Source organism: Oncorhynchus masou, chromosome 1 (assembly GCF_036934945.1).
Source record: "Oncorhynchus masou masou isolate Uvic2021 chromosome 1, UVic_Omas_1.1, whole genome shotgun sequence".
NCBI lineage: Eukaryota > Metazoa > Chordata > Actinopteri > Salmoniformes > Salmonidae > Oncorhynchus > Oncorhynchus masou.
Window position 1 is genome coordinate 6,118,854 of NC_088212.1, and position 23,996 is coordinate 6,142,849.

The following is a 23,996-nucleotide window of genomic DNA, read 5'->3' on the forward strand; positions in this document are numbered from 1 at the left end:
GCTTCCTTTGTAGAGGCTTTGTGAGTAAAGCTTCAGATCTCTGCAGGCTGGATGGAACATGGCTCTGTGTTGTCCAGAACTCCCCAGTCCCATCAGATCAGATGTGTGTGTGTGTATGTGTGTGTGTGTGTGTGTGTGTGTGTGTGTGTGTGTGTGTGTGTGTGTGTGTGTGTGTGTGTGTGTGTGTGTGTGTGTGTGTGTGTGTGTGTGTGTGTGTGTGTGTGTGTGTGTGTGTGTGTGTGTGTGTGTGTGTATGCATGTACCCTTGTTGTACCTGTCAGTCAGGAGTATGTATGTATGTATGTATGTGTGTGTGTGTGTGTGTGGAGAGGGGGCAGGGATGTATGTATGTATGTATGTGTGTATGTATGTATGTATGTATGTGTGTGTGTGTGTGTATGCATGTACCCTTGTTGTACCTGTCAGTCAGGAGTGTGTAGAAATGCCTCTGGTTATCACACAGAGCAGTATGAAAAGGACTCCCTGAGTTGCTCTGACAGCATCTGGTCCCTAGAGCCCTCACTCCTTCACCCTGTTTAAATAGTCTCCTCGTGAGCTTTTCTGGCCCTCATTAAAACTACCGCCCTTCTGTCAATTTAATTCAATTCAAAAGGGGCTTTATTGGCATGGGAGACACACAGTCAGTCACACACTCTTTCACCAAATCAGTATCACAGTGAATATTTGAAGTTATCTTGGCAATACTGCTCTGGTTGCTGTTTCCCTTCTTGGTCTGCTTCTCCATCCAAACAGAGGTGCTGAAATGTGGATATCTCAACAGAGCTATGGTCATGTGTGGATTTGGAATTGGCCAGCAGTGCATATTCTCTTCCATATTAATTTCCCTCTCCCCTCTCTCTCTCTCTGTCCCTCTCTCTCTCTCTGTCCCTCTCTCTCTCTCTGTCTCTCTCTCTCTGTCTCTCTCTCTCTCTGTTTCTCCCTCTCTCTCTCTGTCTCTCTCTCTCTCTGTCCCTCTCTCTCTCTCTCTCTCTCTCTCTCTCTCTCTGTCTCTCTCTCTCTCTTTCCCCTCTCCCCTCTCTCTTCTCTCCCTCCCTCCCTCTCTCTCTCTCTCTCTCTCTCTCTCTCTCTCTCTCTCTCTCTCTCTCTCTCTCTCTCTCTCTCTCTCTGTCTCTCTCTCTCTCTCCACTCCCCCTCTCTATTCTCTCTCTCTCTCTCTCTCTCCCTTCTCTCTCTCTGTCTCTCTCTCCCTCTCTCTGTCTCTCTCTCTCGATCTCTTTCCCATCCCCCTCTCTTTCTCTCCTTCTCTCTCTCCCGCCCTACCCTCTCTCTGTCCCTCTCTCTTTCCCCTCCCCCCTCTCTCTCTCTTTCTCCCGCCCTACCCTCTCTCTCTCTCCCTCTTCTTTCTCGCTGTGTCTCTTCCCCACTTCTCTCCCTCCCTCTCTCTCTCCCACCCTACCCTCTCTCTCTCTCTCCCTCTTCTTTCTCGCTGTGTCTCTTCCCCCTCTCTTTCTCTCCCTTTCTCTCTCCCACCCTACCCTCTCTCTCTCTCTCCTCTTCTTTCTCGCTGTGTCTCTTCCCCACTTCTCTCCCTCCCTCTCTCTCTCCCGCCCTACCCTCTCTCTCTCTCTCCCTCTTCTTTCTCGCTGTGTCTCTTCCCCCTCTCTTTCTCTCCCTCTCTCTCTCCCACCCTACCCTCTCTCTCTCTCTCCCTCTTCTTTCTCGCTGTGTCTCTTCCCCACTTCTCTCCCTCCCTCAGGTTGCCATCATCCTCCCGCCAGCAGGACTGTGTGTTGTGTTCTGACCCGTCTCCACCTGCTCAGAGATGGACTCTCTCCCAGACTTCAGGCTTTACATCCAACAAGGCACCTGTTATGTCATGAACCTTCCCCAAGTGTCTTCTTCTGTGGTGAGTTGACTCCCGCCCATATTGAGTTATTTGAATTTGGTGCTAACAAAATTCTAATATCTCAGTGGAAGTTATCCTAGCTAGCTCGGGATAAGAGCGTCTGCCAAATGACTTAAATGTTAATGTTATGATGTTAATGTTCCCCCTCTCTTTGGTTCCTCTCTTGTCCCACCCTACCCTCTTCTCTCTCCATCTTTTTCTGACCGTGTCTCTTCCCCTTTTTTCTCCCTCTATTCTCCCAACAGACCCTGAAAATGTCTCTTGTTCTTTCTCGGGTCTCTTCCCCACTTCTCTCCCTCCCTCTCTTCTCCCGCCCCTACCCTCTCTCTCTCTCTCCCTCTTCTTTCACGCTGTGTCTCTTCCCCACTTCTCTCCCTCCCTCAGGTTGCCATGCATCCTGTTCAGTGTGTGTGGGGCCGAGCCAGCAGGACTGTGTGTTGTGTTCTGACCCGTCCCACCTGCTCAGAGATGGACTCTGTGTCCCAGACTGTGGATCAGGCTTCTACATCCAACAAGGCACCTGTTATGGTGAGCATGAACCTACAGTTAGAATAACAGTGAAGTGTCAATATCTTTACTGTGGTTCCAGTTGACCACGTTTTATTGAGTTCCAGTTGAATTTGGTGGAACGTTTTACTGTGGTTCCAGGGAAGTTATCTAGCTTTTAGCTCTGGATAAGGGAGCGTCTGCCAAATGACTTAAATGTTAATGTTATGATGTTAATGTTTAGCACATTTGGTTCCTTGGAAGTTGTGGGAAAGTACGTTTCTGGGAACGAAGTCATGCGTTTTCTGACCGGTAAATCTGAATGTTTTTTTAAAAAGTATTCTGAGAACAGAAGTGAAAATGTAGCTTGTTCTGGGAATATTCATTTTTAGGTTCCAGGGAGGTTCTGAGAACGTTTTACTGTGGTTCCAGGGAGGTTCTGAGAACGTTTTACTGTGGTTCCAGTGAGGTTCTGAGAACGTTTTACTGTGGTTCCAGTGAGGTTCTGAGAACGTTTTACTGTGGTTCCAGTGAGGTTCTGAGAATGTTTTACTGTGGTTCCAGTGAGGTTCTGAGAATGTTTTACTGTGGTTCCAGTGAGGTTTTTCCTGAGAGGTTTTATTAACGTTCTGAGAATGGAAATTATAGGTTATTGGTTATTAAATAATGTTCTGAGAACATGTTTGAATAAGGTACGTTTTGTAGGTACATTTTTAAAAGGTAAAATCAAAATTGTGTCTGACTGTTTGTGTGTCATTCCCACAGCGTGCGACTCATCCTGCATTACCTGTTACCCCGACAACCCCAACTGCATGAGCTGCCCCCGGGTTCTGCTATGCATCATGGGAAATGTATTTCCCACTGTCCGGATCAGCATTACCTTGACAGTCATGGCCACTGCAGAGGTCAGCACCTCCTCACAGAGTTTACATTAAATTAAAAATATAAAAAAACAAAACATTTATTAGACAGTCAATTGCAGACAAGGTCCAACCAAAACTTGCCTTCCGCTTTTAACCAAATTGTAGGGTTACAGGGGGGGGTTAGGGTTAATTACCTTGCTCAGATTTTACTGCCCATCATAACTCTATTAACCAATAGGCTACCTCACTGATACTATGTGTGTTAACTATGTGTATTAGTGCTGGGCTGGACCAAAACCCTGCACAAACTGTATACTCCTAACAGGCTCCTACAGTGTGATTGACCTCTGACCTCTTCTCTCAGCCTGTCACAGCTCCTGCTGGTCCTGCTCCGGCTCCGCTGTGTCCCAGTGTTCCCTCTGCTCCCAGGGATTGTCCTTCCACCAGGGCCAGTGTCTGGAGGTCTGCGGACAGGGGCTGTACCATCAGGACGGGACCTGCCTCGGTAAGTGACTGGGTTCTGGTTAGAGGCAAACTGGACCGTCAGGATGGGACCTGCCTCGGTAAGTGACTGGGTTCTGGTTAGAGGCAAACTGGACCGTCAGGATGGGACCTGCCTCGGTAAGTGACTGGGTTCTGGTTAGAGGCAAACTGGACCGTCAGGATGGGACCTGCCTCGGTAAGTGACTGGGTTCTGGTTAGAGGCAAACTGGACCGTCAGGATGGGACCTGCCTCAGTAAGTGACTGGGTTCTGGTTAGAGGCAAACTGGACCGTCAGGACGGGACCTGCCTCGGTAAGTGACTGGGTTCTGGTTAGAGGCAAACTGGACCATCAGGATGGGACCTGCCTCGGTAAGTGACTGGGTTCTGGTTAGAGGCAAACTGGACCATCAGGACGGGACCTGCCTCGGTAAGTGACTGGGTTCTGGTTAGAGGCAAACTGGACCGTCAGGATGGGACCTGCCTCGGTAAGTGACTGGGTTCTGGTTAGAGGCAAACTGGACCGTCAGGATGGGACCTGCCTCGGTAAGTGACTGGGTTCTGGTTAGAGGCAAACTGGACCGTCAGGATGGGACCTGCCTCAGTAAGTGACTGGGTTCTGGTTAGAGGCAAACTGGACCGTCAGGATGGGACCTGCCTCGGTAAGTGACTGGGTTCTGGTTAGAGGCAAACTGGACCGTCAGGATGGGACCTGCCTCGGTAAGTGACTGGGTTCTGGTAAGAGGCAAACTGGACCATCAGGACGGGACCTGCCTCGGTAAGTGACTGGGTTCTGGTTAGAGGCAAACTGGGCCATCAGGATGGGACCTGCCTCGGTAAGTGACTGGGTTCTGGTTAGAGGCAAACTGGACCATCAGGATGGGACCTGCCTCGGTAAGTGACTGGGTTCTGGTTAGAGGCAAACTGGACCATCAGGATGGGACCTGCCTCGGTAAGTGACTGGGTTCTGGTTAGAGGCAAACTGGACCATCAGGATGGGACCTGCCTCGGTAAGTGACTGGGTTCTGGTTAGAGGCAAACTGGACCGTCAGGATGGGACCTGCCTCAGTAAGTGACTGGGTTCTGGTTAGAGGCAAACTGGACCGTCAGGATGGGACCTGCCTCGGTAAGTGACTGGGTTCTGGTTAGAGGCAAACTGGACCGTCAGGATGGGACCTGCCTCGGTAAGTGACTGGGTTCTGGTTAGAGGCAAACTGGACCGTCAGGATGGGACCTGCCTCAGTAAGTGACTGGGTTCTGGTTAGAGGCAAACTGGACCGTCAGGATGGGACCTGCCTCGGTAAGTGACTGGGTTCTGGTAAGAGGCAAACTGGACCATCAGGACGGGACCTGCCTCGGTAAGTGACTGGGTTCTGGTTAGAGGCAAACTGGACCATCAGGATGGGACCTGCCTCAGTAAGTGACTGGGTTCTGGTTAGAGGCAAACTGGACCGTCAGGATGGGACCTGCCTCGGTAAGTGACTGGGTTCTGGTTAGAGGCAAACTGGACCGTCAGGATGGGACCTGCCTCAGTAAGTGACTGGGTTCTGGTTAGAGGCAAACTGGACCGTCAGGATGGGACCTGCCTCAGTAAGTGACTGGGTTCTGGTTAGAGGCAAACTGGACCGTCAGGATGGGACCTGCCTCGGTAAGTGACTGGGTTCTGGTTAGAGGCAAACTGGACCGTCAGGATGGGACCTGCCTCAGTAAGTGACTGGGTTCTGGTTAGAGGCAAACTGGGCCATCAGGATGGGACCTGCCTCGGTAAGTGACTGGGTTCTGGTTAGAGGCAAACTGGACCATCAGAATGGGACCTGCCTCGGTAAGTGACTGGGTTCTGGTTAGAGGCAAACTGGACCGTCAGGATGGGACCTGCCTCAGTAAGTGACTGGGTTCTGGTTAGAGGCAAACTGGACCGTCAGGATGGGACCTGCCTCGGTAAGTGACTGGGTTCTGGTTAGAGGCAAACTGGACCGTCAGGACGGGACCTGCCTCGGTAAGTGACTGGGTTCTGGTTAGAGGCAAACTGGACCGTCAGGATGGGACCTGCCTCAGTAAGTGACTGGGTTCTGGTTAGAGGCAAACTGGACCGTCAGGATGGGACCTGCCTCAGTAAGTGACTGGGTTCTGGTTAGAGGAAAACTGGACCATCAGGATGGGACCTGCCTCGGTAAGTGACTGGGTTCTGGTTAGAGGCAAACTGGACCGTCAGGATGATACTAGTAAGTGACTGGGTTCTGGTTAACAAACTTTGGGACCTGCCTCATAAGTGACTGGGTTCTGGTAGAGTGCAAACTGGACCGTTAGGATGGGACCTGCCTCGAAGTGACTTTCTGGTTAGAGGCAAACTGGGTGTTATACCTGCCTCAGTAAGTGACTGAGTTCTGGTAGAGTGTTATACAGAGTGTTACCACAGAGTGTTGATACTAGAGTGTTAACAGAGCATTATACAGAGCGTTATACAGAGTGTAATACTTTTATACAGAACTTTTCTACAGAGCGTTATATAGAGTGTTATACAGAGTGTTATACAGAGCGTTATACAGAGTGTTATACAGAGTGTAATACAGAGTGTTATACAGAGTGTAATACAGAGTGTTATACAGAGTGTTATACAGAGTGTTATACAGAGTGTTATACAGAGTGTTATATAGAGCGTTATATAGAGTGTTATACAGAGTGTTATATAGAGTGTTATACAGAGCATTATACAGAGCGTTATATAGAGTGTTATATAGAGCGTTATACAGAGCGTTATACAGAGTGTTATATAGAGCGTTATATAGAGTGTTATACAGAGCGTTAGACAGAGCGTTATATAGAGTGTTATATAGAGTGTTATACAGAGCGTTATACAGAGTGTTATACAGAGCGTTATACAGAGTGTTATACAGAGTGTTATACAGAGCGTTATACAGAGCGTTATACAGAGCGTTATACAGAGTGTTATACAGAGCGTTATATAGAGTGTTATATAGAGTGTTATACAGAGCGTTATACAGAGTGTTATACAGAGCGTTATACAGAGCGTTATACAGAGCGTTATATAGAGTGTTATACAGAGTGTTATACAGAGTGTTATATAGAGTGTTATACAGAGTGTTATACGTTATACAGAGCGTTATACAGAGCGGTATACAGAGCGTTAGACAGAGCGTTAGACAGAGCGTCAGACAGAGCATCATACAGAGCGTTATACAGAGCGTTAGACAGAGCGTTATACAGAGCGTTATACAGAGCGTTATACAGAGCGTTAGACAGAGCGTTAGACAGAGCGTTATACAGAGCGTTATTCAGAGCGTTATACAGAGCGTTATACAGAGCGTTAGACAGAGCGTTAGACAGAGCGTCAGACAGAGCGTTAGACAGAGCGTTAGACAGAGCGTTATACAGAGCGTCAGACAGAGCGTCAGACAGAGCGTCATACAGAGCGTTAGACAGAGCGTTATACAGAGCGTTAGACAGAGCGTTAGACAGAGCGTTAGACAGAGCGTTAGACAGAGCGTTATATAGAGCGTTATACAGAGCGTTATACAGAGCGTTAGACAGAGCGTTAGACAGAGCGTTATACAGAGCGTTAGACAGAGCGTTAGACAGAGCGTTATATAGAGTGTTATACAGAGCGTTATATAGAGCGTTAGACAGAGCGTTATACAGAGCGTTAGACAGAGCGTTAGACAGAGCGTTATACAGAGCGTTAGACAGAGCGTTAGACAGAGCGTTATATAGAGTGTTATTCAGAGCGTTATATAGAGCGTTAGACAGAGCTTTATATCCCTGTTTTATAGCTGGGTTTCACTATGTCTGTATAGGGCTGCTTTCATTTCTCCATGAATGTATATACATACACTTGCCGATTCCTGCCACGCATCCCGTTGTGTGTGTGAGTGCGTTGTTTCTATATTTAGTTTCTATACTTAGTTTGTTCTCTCTCCCGTCAGACTGCCACCCGTCCTGTAGGACATGTGTGGGTCCCCGGTCCTCTGACTGTCTGAGTTGTCTGAAACCAGAGGAGGCCCTGCAGCCACGGACCAGTCCGCCTCACACACCACGACCTCACGGAGTGTGTGTGGCCCATTGCCCTGCCCCATTCTACCTGGACACACTGCACACATGCAGAGGCAAGTAGATAGTGGTGGTGGGGGGGGGGAGTGGAAGGTGTGTGTGTGTGTGTGGGAAGGGGGGAAGTGGAAGATGTGTGTGGGGGAGGGAAGGTGTGTGTGAAGGTGTGTGTGTGGGGGAGGGGGTGGGAGTGGAAGGTGTGTGTGTGGGGGGTGGGAGTGGAAGGTGTGTGTGTGTGTGTGGGGGGGGGAGTGGAAGGTGTGTGTGTGTGGGGAGTGGAAGGTGTGTGTGTGGGGGGTAGCTGTGCTAGAACACAGCAGCAGTGTTTTCCCTGTGCGTGTGTATGCGGGGGGGGGGGAGTGGAATGTGTGTGTGTGTGTGTGTGTGTGTGTGTGTGTGTGTGTGTGTGTGTGTGTGTGTGTGTGTGTGTGTGTGTGTGTGAGGGTGGGGGTTGTGCAGAACACACAGCAGTGTTTTCCCTGTGCGTGTGTATCAATGTGTGTGTGTGTGTGTGTGTGTGTGTGTGTGTGTGTGTGTGTGTGTGTGTGTGTGTGTGTGTGTGTGTGTGTGTGAGGGTGGGGGGTTCACACACTATCAACATGAAACCTACTATACAAACTAACACACACAGCGCCATCGGAAAGTATTCAGACCCCTTGACTTTCCCCACATTGTGTAACGTTACAGCCTCATTCTAAAATGGAGTAAACACTTAACAAATCCATACACAACATCCCATAATCATAAAGCGGAAACAGGGTTTTAGACATTTTTTTTGCAAATAATACACCAATAAAATAAGTAGAGGCATCCTGTTTCCATAGAAACACCTTATTTACATAAGTATTCAGACACTTTGCTATGAGACTCTGTATTGAGTTTAGATGCATCCTGTTTCCATTGATCATCCTTGAGATGTTTCTCCAACTTGATTGGAGTCCACCTGTGGTAAATCCAATTGATTAGACGTTATTCGGAACGTCTCACACCTGTCTATATAAAGGTCCTACAGTTGACAGAGCAAAAACCAAGCCACGAGGTCGAAGGAATTGAGAGCTCCCAGACAGGATTGTGTCGAGTGACAGATCTGGGGAAGGGTACCAAAAAAAGTCTTCAGCATTGAAGGTCCCCAAGAACACAGTGGCCGCCATCATTCTTAAGTGGAAGACGTTTGGACCCACCAAGACTCTTCCTAGAGCTGGCTGCCCGGGCCAAACTGAGTAAACGGGGGAGAAGGGCCTTGGTCAGAGAGGTGACCAAGAACTCAGTGGTCACTCTGACAGAGCTCCAGAGTTCCTCTGTGGAGATGGGAGAAACTTCCAGAAGGACAACCATCTCTACAGCACTCCATCAATCAGGCCTTTATGGTAGAATGACCAGACAGAAGCCACTCCTCAGTAAAAGGTACATGACAGCCCACTTGGAGTTGGCCAAAAGACACCAAAAGGCACTCTGACCATCAGAAACAAGATCCTCTGGTCTGATGAAACCAAGACTGAACACTTTGGCCATAATGCCAAGTCTGGAAGAAACTGGCACCATCCCAAAAATCATTAAAACAAACATTTGAGGAGGAATTAAAGGATCACAAATAATTCTAATATCAAACACCTAAAACAGGAAAATAATGAATCAAAGGTCCAAAGAAATTGCCAAAATCACTGCACTAAAATGGAGAAATTCAAGCGAGCAGAACTAGAATTTAAGAAAATTGGCGATTGTGAATATTTTAGTATTTAAGAATAAAAAGTAAATACTGGTCTGGAAAGGAAAAATGGCACACCACACCACACCACACCACACCACACCACACCGCACCGCACCGCACCGCACCGCACCACACACCGCACCGCACCGCACCGCACCGCACCGCACCGCACCACACCACACCACACCACACCACACCACACCACACACACCACACCACACACACCACACCACACCACACCACACCACACCACACACACCACACCACACCACACCACACCACACCACACCACACCACACACCACACCACACCACACCACCACACCACACCACACCACACACACCACACACACCACACCACACCACACCACACCACACCACACACACACACCACACCACACCACCACACCACACCACACACACACACACCACCACACCACACACACCGCACCACACCACCGCACCACACCACACACACACCACCACACCACACCACACACCACACCACACACACCACACCACACCACACACACCACACCACACACACCACACCACACCACACCACACCACACCACACCACACACACCACAACACACCACACACACCACACCACACCACACACACCACACCACACACACCACACACACCACACACACCACACCACACCACACACATCACACCACACACACCACACCACACACACCACACACACCACACACACACACCACACCACACCACACACATCACACCACACACATCACACCACACACACCACACACACCACACCACACAGAGAGAGAGAAAGAGAAGTGGGTAAGAGATCGGGTGTCTTTAGGAAGAAATTCCAGCCTGTAGTTCAGCCTGTTCCCTTGTCAACAGGCTCCTGTGTGTTTTAGTACTGCTCAGTAATCCTGCTGTCTTTCATACAGGCTCTTATGTTTAGCTCTCATTTTCTCCTCGTCAGAGACTGATTCAGACCTGGGACACCAGGTTAGGGGACGATCTAGCCAATCAGGGACATGAATCAATCAATTAACTGAAGTACCAGGTACAAATTAAATCGGCAGTACAATTGATTCTCCAGGCCAGGTGTGGAATAGTCCCGCGCCCATGACACTGTACACCTTTAGATTTAGAACCTGAAACACCTGTTGAGGGATCTGCTGCATCTACAGCCCAGGTGATGTAGTGTTATACTAGATGTATCCAGGTGATGTAGTGTTATACTAGATGTATCAAGGTGATGTAGTGTTATACTAGATGTATCCAGGTGATGTAGTGTTATACTAGATGTATCCAGGTGATGTAGTGTTATACTAGATGTATCCAGGTGATGTAGTGTTATACTAGATGTATCCAGGGGATGTAGTGTTATATCTAGATGTATCCAGGTGATGTAGTGTTATACTAGATGTATCCAGGGGATGTAGTGTTATACTAGATGTATCCAGGTGATGTAGTGTTATACTAGATGTATCCAGGTGATGTAGTGTTATACTAGATGTATCCAGGTGATGTAGTGTTATACTAGATGTATCCAGGTGATGTAGTGTTATACTAGATGTATCCAAGGGATGTATTGTTATACTAGATGTATCCAGGTGATGTAGTGTTATACTAGATGTATCCAGGGGATGTAGTGTTATACTAGATGTATCCAGGGGATGTAGTGTTATACTAGATGTATCCAGGTGATGTAGTGTTATACTAGATGTATCCACGGGATGTAGTGTTATACTAGATGTATCCAGCTGACGTTAGAGTCAATGGGGAAAGGAGAAGGACTTTGGCAGTCAGGCAGGTAGGTAGGTAGGCAGGCAGGTAGGTAGGTAGGTAGGTAGGCAGGCAGGTAGGCAGGCAGGTAGGTAGGCAGGCAGGTAGGAAGGCAGGTAGGCAGGCAGGCAGGCAGGTAGGCAGGCAGGCAGTCAGGCAGGCAGGCAGTCAGGCAGGTAGGTAGGCAGGCAGTCAGGCAGGCAAGCAGGCAAGCAGGCAAGCAGGCAGACAGGCAGGTAGGTAGGCAGGCATGTAGGCAGGCAGGCAGGTAGGCAGGCAGGCAGGCAGGCAGGCAGGCAGGCAGGTAGGTAGGCAGGCAGGGAGGCAGTCAGTCAGGCAGGCAGGCAGGCAGGTATGCAGTCATTCAGTAAGGCATGTAGGCAGGCAGGCGGGCAGGCAGCCAGGCAGGCAGGCGGGCAGGCGGGCAGGCAGGTATGCAGTCATTCAGTAAGGCATGTAGGCAGGCAGGCAGGCAGGCGGGCAGGCAGCCAGGCAGGCGGGCGGGCGGGCAGGCAGGTATGCAGTCATTCAGTAAGGCATGTAGGCAGGCAGGCAGGCAGTCAGGCATGCAGGCAGTCAGTCAGTCAGTCAGGCAGGCAGGCGGGCGGGCGACTGGCTGATGCCTATCTGCCTTTTCCTCCTCTCCTGGCAGCTGAAGGAAGCTTCACAGCAGTTATTTGTAATATCCCTCCAGTACTGTAGAAGGAGATGGTGAACTCCAATAATGAAATAGATAGTGTTTCTCAGACGACGGACAGCTGAAGTTGACTGAATGGAGAGAGAGAAAGAGAGAGAGAGAGAGAGAGGGAGAGAGAGAGAGAGAGAGAGAGAGAGAGAGAGAGAGAGAGAGAGAGCAGAGAGACAGAGACAGAGAGAGAGAGAGAGAGAGAGAGAGAGAGAGAGAGAGAGAGAGAGTGAGGGTGAGGTTTGGAGGGGCCATCTTCCTCGACGCCACGGTCTGTGAGTGATTTCTAGGCTTCCACTTTGACGTGGGAGGTCCCTGTGCTGGGGGTCTGTAACACACACAGACATGCAGTGCAATCAAGAAGTTGAAATTTCCCTTGGCACCTGGGAGTACGGTGGTCTCTCTCTCTCTCTTTCTCTCACACACACACACACACACACACACACACACACACACACACACACACACACACACACACACACACACACACACACACACACACACACACACACACACACACACACACACACACACACACACACACACACACACACACACACACACACACTCCTGTCTGGCTGTCAGCTGTAATCTCAGGAGAGGTAGAGACATGCTGTCTGACAGATTATCTCGTGGATGTGACACAGAGAGACATACTGTGTACACAGAGAGACACACAGAGAGACATACACAGAGAGACATACACAGGGAGAGACACACAGAGAGACATACACAGAGAGACATACACAGGAGACATACACAGAGAGACATACACAGGGAGACATACACACAGAGAGACATACACAGAGAGACATAGTGTACACAGAGAGACATACACAGAGAGATATACACAGGGAGACATACACAGAGAGACATAGTGTACACAGAGAGATATACACAGGGAGACATACACACAGGAAGACATACACAGGGAGAGACACACAGAGAGACATAGTGTACACAGAGAGATATACACAGAGAGACATACACAGAGAGACATAGTGTACACAGAGAGACATACACAGAGAGACATACACAGAGAGACATACACAGGGAGACAAACACAGGGAAAACATTTTTTGTAAAATATATATTTAGATGTATAATTTATTTTTTCAATCACAACACGAAAATTAAAAAAACGAATAAAAACGCCTATGTTTTCCCTGTGTATGTCTCTATAGAGTACGAGGCTTTCCAGTACGAGGCTATACAGTACCAGGCTATATAGTATGAGGTTATACAGTACCAGGCTATATAGTATGAGGTCATACAGTACCAGGCTATACAGTGCCAGGCTATATAGTATGAGGTTATACAGTACGAGGCTTTCCAGTACGAGGCTATACAGTACCAGGCTATATAGTATGAGGTTATACAGTATGAGGCTATACAGTACCAGGCTATATAGTGTGAGGCTATACAGTACATTACAGTACACAGTACAGGCTATATAGTATGAGGTTATACAGTACGAGGCTATACAGTACCAGGCTATATAGTATGAGGTCATACAGTACCAGGCTATACAGCGCCAGGCTATATAGTATGAGGTTATACAGTACGAGGCTTTCCAGTACCAGGCTATACAGTACCAGGCTATATAGTATGAGGTTATACAGTATGAGGCTATACAGTACCAGGCTATATAGTGTGAGGCTATGCAGTACGAGGCTTTCATTACGAGGTTATACAGTACGAGGCTATATAGTATGAGGTTATACAGTACGAGGCTATACAGTACCAGGCTATATAGTATGAGGTCATACAGTACCAGGCTATACAGCGCCAGGCTATATAGTATGAGGTTATACAGTACGAGGCTTTCCAGTACGAGGCTATACAGTACCAGGCTATATAGTATGAGGTTATACAGTATGAGGCTATACAGTACCAGGCTATATAGTGTGAGGCTATACAGTACGAGGCTTTCCATTACGAGGTTATACAGTACGAGGCTATATAGTATGAGGTTGTACAGTACGAGGCTATACAGTACCAGGCTATATAGTATGAGGTTATACAGTACAAGGCTATATAGTATGAGGTTTCTACAGTACCAGGCTATATAGTATGAGGTTATACAGTACGAGGCTATACATTACCAGGTTATATAGTATGAGGTTATACAGTACGAGGCTATATAGTATGAGGTTATACAGCACGAGGCTATACAGTACCATGCTATATAGTATGAGGTTATACAGTACGAGGCTATACAGTACCATGCTATATAGTATGAGGTTATACAGTACCAGGCTATACAGTACATGTATAGTATGAGGTTATACAGGCTATACAGTACCATGCTATATAGTATGAGGTTATACAGTTCCAGGCTATACAGTGCCAGGCTATATAGTATGAGGTTATACAGTACCAGGCTATATAGTATGAGGTTATACAGTACCAGGCTATATAGTATGAGGTTATACAGTACAAGGCTATATAGTATGAGGTTTCTACAGTACCAGGCTATATAGTATGAGGTTATACAGTACGAGGCTATACAGTACAAGGCTATATAGTAGATGACATCACAACATATAGTATGAGGCTATACAGTACCAGGCTATATAGTATGAGGTTATACAGTACCAGGCTATACAGTACCAGGCTATATAGTATGAGGTTATACAGTACGAGGCTATACAGTACCATGCTATATAGTATGAGGTTATACAGTACGAGGCTATATAGTACCAGGCTATATAGTATGAGGTTATACAGTACCAGGCTATATAGTATGAGGTTATACAGTACGAGGCTATATAGTATGAGGTTATACAGTTCCAGGCTATATAGTATGAGGTTATACAGTACGAGGCTATATAGTATGAGGTTATACAGTTCCAGGCTATATAGTATGAGGTTATACAGTATGAGGTTATACAGTACCATGCTATATAGTATGAGGTTATACAGTTCCAGGCTATATAGTATGAGGTTATACAGTACGAGGCTATACAGTACCATGCTATATAGTATGAGGTTATACAGGTCGAGGCTATACAGTACCATGCAGGCTATATAGTATGACCACATACAGTACAGGTTATACAGTACCAGGCTATATAGTATGAGGTTATACAGGCTATATAGTATGACACAGTACCAGGCTATATAGTATGAGGTTATACAGTACACACCACTATACAGTACCAGGCTATATAGTATGAGGTTATACAGTACGAGGCTATACAGTACCATGCTATATAGTATGAGGTTATACAGTACCAGGCTATACAGTACCAGGCTATATAGTATGAGGTTATACAGTACCAGGCTACATAGTATGAGGTTATACAGTACCAGGCTATATAGTATGAGGTTATACAGTACCAGGCTATATACATGTACAGTACCAGGCTATATAGTATGAGGTTATACAGTACCAGGCATACAGTACCAGGCTATATAGTATGAGGTTATACAGTACCAGGCTATACAGTACCATGCTATAGTATGAGGGTTATACAGTACACCAGGCTATACAGTACCAGGCTATATAGTATGAGGTTATACAGTACGAGGCTATATAGTATGAGGTTATACAGTACCAGGCTATATAGTATGAGGTTATACAGTTCCAGGCTATATAGTATGAGGTTATACAGTACCAGGCTATATAGTATGAGGTTATACAGTTCCAGGCTATATAGTATGAGGTTATACAGTTCAAGGCTATATAGTATGAGGTTATACAGTACGAGGCTATACATTACCAGGCTATATAGTATGAGGTTATACAGTACGTATGATGAGGTATACAGTACCAGGTTATACAGTTCCAGGCTATATAGTATGAGGTTATACAGTTCCAGGCTATATAGTATGAGGTTAGACAGTACGAGGCTATATAGTATGAGGTTATACAGTTCCAGGCTATATAGTACCAGGCTATATAGTATGAGGTTATACAGTTCCAGGCTATATAGTACAGGTTATACAGTTCCAGGCTATATAGTATGAGGTTATACAGTTCCAGGCTATATAGTATGATGTTATACAGTTCCAGGCTATATAGTATGAGGTTATACAGTACAGGCTATACATTACCAGGTTATATAGTATGAGGTTATACAGGCTATATAGTATGAGGTTATACAGTACCAGGCTATACAGTACCAGGTTATACAGTACCATACAGTACGAGGATATATAGTATGAGGTTATACAGTTCCAGGCTATATAGTATGAGGTTATACAGTACTATACAGGCCAGGTTATATAGTATGAGGTTATACAGTACCATGCTATACAGTACCAGGCTATATAGTATGAGGTTATACAGTACGAGGCTATACAGTACCAGGCTATATAGTATGAGGTTATACAGTACCAGGCTATATAGTATGAGGTTATACAGTACCAGGCTATATAGTATGAGGTTATACAGTACCAGGCTATATAGTATGAGGTTTCTACAGTACCAGGCTATATAGTATGAGGTTATACAGTACGAGGCTATACAGTACCAGGCTATATAGTATGAGGTTATACAGTACGAGGCTATACAGTACCATGCTGTATAGTATGAGGTTATACAGTACGAGGCTATATAGTACCAGGCTATATAGTATGAGGTTATACAGTACCAGGCTATATAGTATGAGGTTATACAGTTCCAGGCTATATAGTATGAGGTTATACAGTTCCAGGCTATATAGTATGAGGTTATACAGTTCCAGGCTATATAGTATGAGGTTATATAGTTCCAGGCTATATAGTATGAGGTTATACAGTTCCAGGCTATATAGTATGAGGTTATACAGTTCCAGGCTATATAGTATGAGGTTATACAGTACCAGGTTATACAGTTCCAGGCTATATAGTATGAGGTTATACAGTTCCAGGCTATATAGTATGAGGTTAGACAGTACAGGCTATATAGTATGAGGTTATACAGTTCCAGGCTATATAGTATGAGGTTATACAGTTCCAGGCTATATAGTATGAGGTTATACAGTTCCAGGCTATATAGTATGAGGTTATACAGTTCCAGGCTATATAGTATGAGGTTATACAGTTCCAGGCTATATAGTATGATGTTATACAGTTCCAGGCTATATAGTATGAGGTTATACAGTACGAGGCTATACATTACCAGGTTACATAGTATGAGGTTATACAGTACGAGGCTATATAGTATGAGGTTATACAGTACGAGGCTATACAGTACCAGGTTATATAGTATGAGGTTATACAGTACCAGGATATAGTATGAGGTTATAGAGTTCCAGGCTATATAGTATGAGGTTATACAGTACGAGGCTATACAGTACCAGGTTATATAGTATGAGGTTATACAGTACCATGCTATACAGTGCCAGGCTATATAGTATGAGGTTATATAGTTCCAGGCTATATAGTATGAGGTTATACAGTTCCAGGCTATATAGTATGAGGTTATACAGTTCCAGGCTATATAGTATGAGGTTATACAGTTCCAGGCTATATAGTATGAGGTTATACAGTTCCAGGCTATATAGTATGATGTTATACAGTTCCAGGCTATATAGTATGAGGTTATACAGTACGAGGCTATACATTACCAGGTTATATAGTATGAGGTTATACAGTACGAGGCTATATAGTATGAGGTTATACAGCACGAGGCTATACAGTACCAGGTTATATAGTATGAGGTTATACAGTACGAGGATATATAGTATGAGGTTATAGAGTTCCAGGCTATATAGTATGAGGTTATACAGTACGAGGCTATACAGTACCAGGTTATATAGTATGAGGTTATACAGTACCATGCTATACAGTGCCAGGCTATATAGTATGAGGTTATACAGTACGAGGCTATACAGTACCATGCTATATAGTATGAGGTTATACAGTACCAGGCTATACAGTGCCAGGCTATATAGTATGAGGTTATACAGTACCAGGCTATATAGTATGAGGTTATTATACAGTACCAGGCTATATAGTATGAGGTTTCTACAGTACCAGGCTATATAGTATGAGGTTATACAGATACGAGGCTATACAGTACCAGGCTATATAGTATGAGGTTATACAGTACGAGGCTATACAGTACCATGCTGTATAGTATGAGGTTATACAGTACGTAGGCTATATAGTACCAGGCTATATAGTATGAGGTTATACAGTACCAGGCTATATAGTATGAGGTTATACAGTTCCAGGCTATATGTATGAGGTTATACAGTTCCAGGCTATATAGTATGAGGTTATACAGTTCCAGGCTATATAGTATGAGGTTATATAGTTCCAGGCTATATAGTATGAGGTTATACAGTTCCAGGCTATATAGTATGAGGTTATACAGTTCCAGGCTATATAGTATGAGGTTATACAGTACCAGGTTATACAGTTCCAGGCTATATAGTATGAGGTTATACAGTTCCAGGCTATATAGTATGAGGTTAGACAGTACGAGGCTATATAGTATGAGGTTATACAGTTCCAGGCTATATAGTATGAGGTTATACAGTTCCAGGCTATATAGTATGAGGTTATACAGTTCCAGGCTATATAGTATGAGGTTATACAGTTCCAGGCTATATAGTATGAGGTTATACAGTTCCAGGCTATATAGTATGATGTTATACAGTTCCAGGCTATATAGTATGAGGTTATACAGTACGAGGCTATACATTACCAGGTTACATAGTATGAGGTTATACAGTACGAGGCTATATAGTATGAGGTTATACAGCACGAGGCTATACAGTACCAGGTTATATAGTATGAGGTTATACAGTACGAGGATATATAGTATGAGGTTATAGAGTTCCAGGCTATATAGTATGAGGTTATACAGTACGAGGCTATACAGTACCAGGTTATATAGTATGAGGTTATACAGTACCATGCTATACAGTGCCAGGCTATATAGTATGAGGTTATACAGTACGAGGCTATACAGTACCATGCTATATAGTATGAGGTTATACAGTACCAGGCTATACAGTGCCAGGCTATATAGTATGAGGTTATACAGTACCAGGCTATATAGTATGAGGTTATACAGTACCAGGCTATATAGTATGAGGTTTCTACAGTACCAGGCTATATAGTATGAGGTTATACAGTACGAGGCTATACAGTACCAGGCTATATAGTATGAGGTTATACAGTACGAGGCTATACAGTACCATGCTATATAGTATGAGGTTATACAGTACGAGGCTATATAGTACCAGGCTATATAGTATGAGGTTATACAGTACCAGGCTATATAGTATGAGGTTATACAGTACAAGGCTATACAGTACCATGCTATATAGTATGAGGTTATACAGTACGAGGCTATACAGTACCAGGCTATATAGTATGAGGTTAGACAGTACGAGGCTATAGAGTACCATGCTATATAGTATGACGTTATACAGTACGAGGCTATATAGTACCAGGCTATATAGTATGAGGTTATACAGTACGAGGCTATATAGTATGAGGTTATACAGTACCAGGCTATATAGTATGAGGTTATACAGTTCCAGGCTATATAGTATGAGGTTATACAGTACGAGGCTATATAGTATGAGGTTATACAGTTCCAGGCTATATAGTATGAGGTTATACAGTTCCAGGCTATATAGTATGAGGTTATACAGTTCCAGGCTATATAGTATGAGGTTATACTGTACGAGGCTATACATTACCAGGTTATATAGTATGAGGTTATACGGTACGAGGCTATATAGTATGAGGTTATACAGTTCCAGGCTATATAGTATGAGGTTATACAGCACGAGGCTATACAGTACCAGGTTATATAGTATGAGGTTATACAGTACGAGGCTATATAGTATGAGGTTATACAGTTCCAGGCTATATAGTATGAGGTTATACAGTACGAGGCTATACAGTACCATGCTATATAGTATGAGGTTATACAGTACAGTACCAGGCTATATAGTATGAGGTTATACAGTACCAGGCTATATAGTAGTACCAGGCTATATAGTATGAGGTTATACAGTTCCAGGCTATATAGTATGAGGTTATACAGTACCAGGCTATATAGTATGAGGTTACACAGCACGAGGCTATACATTGCCAGGTTAGATAGTATGAGGTTATACAGTACGAGGCTATATAGTATGAGGTTATACAGCACGAGGCTATACATTACCAGGTTATATAGTATGAGGTTATAGAGTACGAGGCTATATAGTATGAGGTTATACAGCACCAGGCTATATAGTATGAGGTTATACAGTTCCAGGCTATATAGTATGAGGTTATACAGTACGAGGCTATATAGTATGAGGTTATACAGCACGAGGCTATACAGTACCAGGTTATATAGTATGAGGTTATACAGTACCAGGCTATATAGTATGAGGTTATACAGTTCCAGGCTATATAGTATGAGGTTATACAGTACCAGGCTATATAGTATGAGGTTATACAGTACGAGGCTATACAGTACCATGCTATATAGTATGAGGTTATACAGTATGAGGCTATACAGTACCATGCTATATAGTATGAGGCTATACAGTACCATGCTATATAGTACGAGGCTATACAGTACCATGCTATATAGTATGAGGTTATACAGTACGAGGCTATACAGTACCAGGCTATATAGTATGAGGTTATACAGTACCATGCTATATAGTATGAGGTTATACAGTACCAGGCTATACAGTATGAGGTTATACAGTACGAGGATATACAGTACCATGCTATATAGTATGAGGTTATACAGTACGAGGCTATACAGTACCAGGCTATATAGTATGAGGTTATACAGTACCATGCTATATAGTATGAGGTTATACAGTACCAGGCTATATAGTATGAGGTTATACAGTACCATGCTATATAGTATGAGGTTATACAGTACGAGGCTATACAGTACCATGCTATATAGTATGAGGTTATACAGTACGAGGCTATACAGTACCAGGCTATATAGTATGAGGTTATACAGTACCAGGCTATACAGTACCATGCTATATAGTATGAGGTTATACAGTACCAGGCTATATAGTATGAGGTTATACAGTACCATGCTATATAGTATGAGGTTATACAGTACGAGGCTATACAGTACCAGGCTATATAGTATGAGGTTATACAGTACCAGGCTATATAGTATGAGGTTATACAGCACAATGCTATATAGTATGAGGTTATACAGTACCAGGCTATATAGTATGAGGTTATACAGTACCAGGCTATATAGTATGAGGTTATACAGTACGAGGCTATATAGTATGAGGTTATACAGTACGAGGCTATACAGTACCAGGCTATATAGTATGAGGTTATACAGTATCAGGCTATATAGTATGAGGTTATACAGTACCAGGCTATATAGTATGAGGCTTTCCAGTACGTATGGCTATACAGTACCAGGCTATATAGTATGAGGTTATACAGTACGAGGCTTTCCAGTACAAGGCTATACAGTATGAGGCTATATAGTATGAGGTTATACCTTACGAGGCTATACAGTACCAGGCTATATAGTATGAGGTTATACAGTATGATGCTATACAGTACCAGGCTATATAGTATGAGGTTATACAGTACGAGGATATACAGTACCAGGCTATATAGTATGAGGTTATACAGTACGAGGCTATACAGTACCAGGCTATATAGTATGAGGTTATACAGTACCAGGCTATACAGTACCAGGCTATATAGTATAATGTTATACAGTACCAGGCTATATAGTATAAGGTTATACAATACGAGGCTATATAGAATGAGGTTTCTACAGTACCAGGCTATATAGTACGAGGTTACTACAGTACCAGGCTATATAGTATGAGGTTATACCAGGCTATACAGGCCATATATAGTATGAGGTTATACAGTACCAGGCTATATAGTATGAGGTTATACAGTACGAGGCTATACAGTACCATGCTATATAGTATGAGGTTATACAGTATGAGGCTATACAGTACCATGCTATATAGTATGAGGCTATACAGTACCATGCTATATAGTACGAGGCTATACAGTACCATGCTATATAGTATGAGGTTATACAGTACGAGGCTATACAGTACCATGCTATATAGTATGAGGTTATACAGTACCATGCTATATAGTATGAGGTTATACAGTACCAGGCTATATAGTATGAGGTTATACAGTACGAGGATATACAGTACCATGCTATATAGTATGAGGTTATACAGTACGAGGCTATACAGTACCAGGCTATATAGTATGAGGTTATACAGTACCAGGCTATATAGTATGAGGCTATACAGTATGAGGCTATATAGTATGAGGCTATACAGTACCAGGCTATATAGTATGAGGTTATACAGTACCAGGCTATATAGTACCAGGCTATATAGTATGAGGTTATACAGTACCAGGCTATACAGTACCAGGCTATATAGTATGAGGTTATACAGTACCAGGCTATACAGTACCAGGCTATATAGTATGAGGTTATACAGTACCAGGCTATATAGTATAAGGTTATACAGTACCATGCTATATAGTATGAGGTTATACAGTACCAGGCTATACAGGTACCAGGCTATATAGTATGAGGTTATACAGTACCAGGCTATATAGTATGAGGTTATACAGTACAGGCTTTCCATGCTATATAGTATGAGGTTATACAGTACCAGGCTATATGTACGAGGTTATACAGTACCAGGCTATATAGTATGAGGTTATACAGTACGAGGCTATATACCAGTATATAGTATGGCTTTACAGTACGAGGCTATACAGTACCAGGCTATATAGTATGAGGTTATACAGTATCAGGCTATACAGTACCAGGTTATACAGTACGAGGCTATACGTATGAGGCTTTCCAGTACGAGGCTATACAGTACCAGGCTATATAGTATGAGGTTATACAGTACGAGGCTTTCCAGTACAAGGCTATACAGTATGAGGCTATATAGTATGAGGTTATACCTTACGAGGCTATACAGTACCAGGCTATATAGTATGAGGTTATACAGTACGATGCTATACAGTACCAGGCTATATAGTATGAGGTTATACAGTACGAGGCTATACAGTACCAGGCTATATAGTATGAGGTTATACAGTACGAGGCTATACAGTACCAGGCTATATAGTATGAGGTTATACAGTACCAGGCTATACAGTACCAGGCTATATAGTATGAGGTTATACAGTACCAGGCTATATAGTATGAGGTTATACAATACGAGGCTATATAGAATGAGGTTTCTAGTACCAGGCTATATACGAGGTTTCTACAGTACCAGGCTATATAGTATGAGGTACAGTACCAGGCTATACATGCCAGGCTATATAGTATGAGGTTATACAGTACCAGGCTATATAGTATGAGGTTATACAGTACGAGCTATACAGTACCATGCTATATAGTATGAGGTTATACAGTATGAGGCTATACAGTACCATGCTATATAGTATGAGGTTATACATATAGTACGAGGCTATACAGTACCATGCTATATAGTATGAGGTTATACAGTACGAGGCTATACAGTACCATGCTATATAGTATGAGGTTATACAGTACCATGCTATATAGTATGAGGTTATACAGTACCAGGCTATATAGTATGAGGTTATACAGTACGAGGATATACAGTACCATGCTATATAGTATGAGGTTATACAGTACGAGGCTATACAGTACCATGCTATATAGTATGAGGTTATACAGTACCATGCTATATAGTATGAGGTTATACAGTACCAGGCTATATAGTATGAGGTTATACAGTACCATGCTATATAGTATGAGGTTATACAGTACGAGGCTATACAGTACCATGCTATATAGTATGAGGTTATACAGTACGAGGCTATACAGTACCATGCTATATAGTATGAGGTTATACAGTACCAGGCTATACAGTACCATGCTATATAGTATGAGGTTATACAGTACCAGGCTATATAGTATGAGGTTATACAGTACCATGCTATATAGTCTGAGGTTATACAGTACCAGGCTATATAGTATGAGGTTATACAGTACCAGGCTATATAGTATGAGGTTATACAGTACCAGGCTATATAGTATGAGGTTATACAGCACAATGCTATATAGTATGAGGTTATACAGTACCAGGCTATATAGTATGA

At 44.0% G+C, this 23,996-nt stretch overlaps 1 protein-coding gene across 1 annotated transcript in view; it reads left to right on the top strand.

The window, feature by feature from the left end:
- LOC135510729 (extracellular matrix organizing protein FRAS1-like) overlaps nt 1-23,996 on the top strand; it is a 408,168-nt gene that overhangs the window by 194,023 nt on the left and 190,149 nt on the right. The window contains 5 exon segments of the mRNA XM_064931929.1: nt 2,252-2,395; nt 3,119-3,175; nt 3,178-3,258; nt 3,581-3,721; nt 7,639-7,818. Of these exon segments, the coding sequence (XP_064788001.1) occupies nt 2,252-2,395; nt 3,119-3,175; nt 3,178-3,258; nt 3,581-3,721; nt 7,639-7,818 (603 nt within the window).